Genomic DNA, 1,839 nt, shown 5'->3' on the forward strand with positions numbered 1-1,839 from the left:
GGCCCCGGCGGTGGCCAGGCGGGCCGGTCGCCCGCGATGACAGCCCGAGTGTCTGAATCTTCTACAGAAAACTGGTGTCCAGAAGCCTTGTCAAGCGCTGCAATCGGGCGACACATCGGGCGCTTGTGACTTGAAATACACGCAAGTGGTATTACCAAGTGGTAGTAGTAACCACGCAAGTGGTACTACTACCTTGCTTGGTAGTACCAAGCAAACTGTTTGCTGCAGCGCCTCAGATAATGGTTGGCAAGGGGCGCTCAGCTCAAACGGGCTCATGATTATGAATTACACAAAACACGCGTGTCAGTGCAGGGCCTCTATGCGCACAGAGGCGCTTTTGGCATGGCTTCGGCTACAACGCTCATCAGTTCATCCTCAGCATGCATGCACGCATCAGGGCTGCAGCTTCTTCTGTCTGCCCAGTGCTTTCTGTCCCATCCTGGGTTTGATTCCCTGCAGTCAGTGCGTGCTTGCATGTGGACATGCGCAGTTATAACATCAGCCATGCGTTGCGCGTGCCTCTGCGGTAGGTGGAACCGTGCCTTGCTGTATGCGTCTTGTGCAGCAAGGGTGCTGTGAAAATGTGCAAGCACGCATGCATGTTTTGTCAGCTTGGTGCCGCCCCAAGCCAGGCGTTTTCGCTTCTTTGTGTTTATGTTTCAGCACTTGGATTGGGCTCCACAGACAAATCTGACCCTCTCCGGGCTGAGCGACCATTTTGGGGGCAGTGGTTGCGTGACGAAAGCTGATGGTGCAGTGAGGTTGCCTGGGGTTTTGGGCCGTTGCGAGCAAGGTGGGGCTGCTTGGACGGTTTGATTGGGGAGGTTTGCACAAGAGGGCACACGTATTGGGGACGAGGGGCAAGTTGACATGCACCAGGGTGCGGCCTGCAGAACAACCGCGCAGCATCGAAAATATATAACTTGAATTATGGATTCAGCTGCCAAGTCCATGAGATTGAGCACGTGCGCAAGAGGCAGTGAGTGAGGACGTTGCACGAGGCCACAGGCATCCAGCAGGCACTGCACTACAGCGGTGGGCGAGGCGCCAGCTGCTGCAAAGCATGCCACCCTGCTGCCACGTACGCTGCCGCCGCTGCTGTCAATGGGGCGTCCCATGGTGAATCGACTGGAGGACAAAAATGGATTACATTTGGTGCAAATCTGTGTCATGAGGCTCAACAAAAAAATCCAAGCCGGCATTGCTGCCGGCGCAACGCGCCTCGCCTTTCGGCGGCCGGTCACGCGTGCAAGTTCAACGCTGCGTTGAGCATTGCTTGAAGTCCCAAAAAGACTTGGGCATCTCATACTCTCAATATACACGAACAACAACACCCTGAGCAGTGTTGCCAGCAGGCCGGAGCCTTGAAGCGCTGGGCGCCTGTGCCAGGGTCTGCCTGAAGCGCCGCACCCGCCCGCTCAAGGGCGGTGGGGCCGCCATGCCAGCGGCCGCTTGCTCAAGCCTTTGCGGCCGTCATGGTGCCGCCGGCGTTGATGACGGGGTTGCCGAAGGGGTCGGTCGAGCGCGCGACGCCGGCGGCGTTGGGCGCGACCACGGCGGCGGCCTGGCCCTTGGCGGGGGCGGCGGCGGAGGCGGAGCCCGCGGCCGCGGCGGGCGCGCCGGCGGGTGTGGCGATGGGCTTGAGGTCCGAGGGCACAGACGACATCGGCGTGATGCCATCGCCAACCTTGACGGCGGGCGCCTGGATCACGCGGATGTTGCCGGCGACGACGGCGGCCTTGGCCGCAGCGGCGGCGCTTGGTGCGGGCGTGGCGGCGGGCGACGCGGCGGCCGCCCGCAGGTGCTTGGCGTGCTTGGCCTTTGCGGCGGGCGAGGCGG

General features: G+C 61.2%; 1 protein-coding gene across 1 annotated transcript; it reads right to left on the reverse strand.

The window, feature by feature from the left end:
- Positions 1-1,456: 1,456 nt before the first annotated feature.
- Positions 1,457-1,819, reverse strand: MNEG_16110 (hypothetical protein; the record flags this gene model as incomplete). Its single annotated transcript, XM_014035419.1, has 1 exon — positions 1,457-1,819. A coding segment is annotated over one exon (363 nt), but the record flags the coding sequence as incomplete, so codon positions are not given.
- Positions 1,820-1,839: the final 20 nt, after the last annotated feature.

The sequence above is a fragment of the Monoraphidium neglectum genome (assembly GCF_000611645.1).
Source record: "Monoraphidium neglectum strain SAG 48.87 unplaced genomic scaffold scaffold05995, whole genome shotgun sequence".
NCBI classification, from domain to species: Eukaryota; Viridiplantae; Chlorophyta; class Chlorophyceae; order Sphaeropleales; family Selenastraceae; genus Monoraphidium; species Monoraphidium neglectum.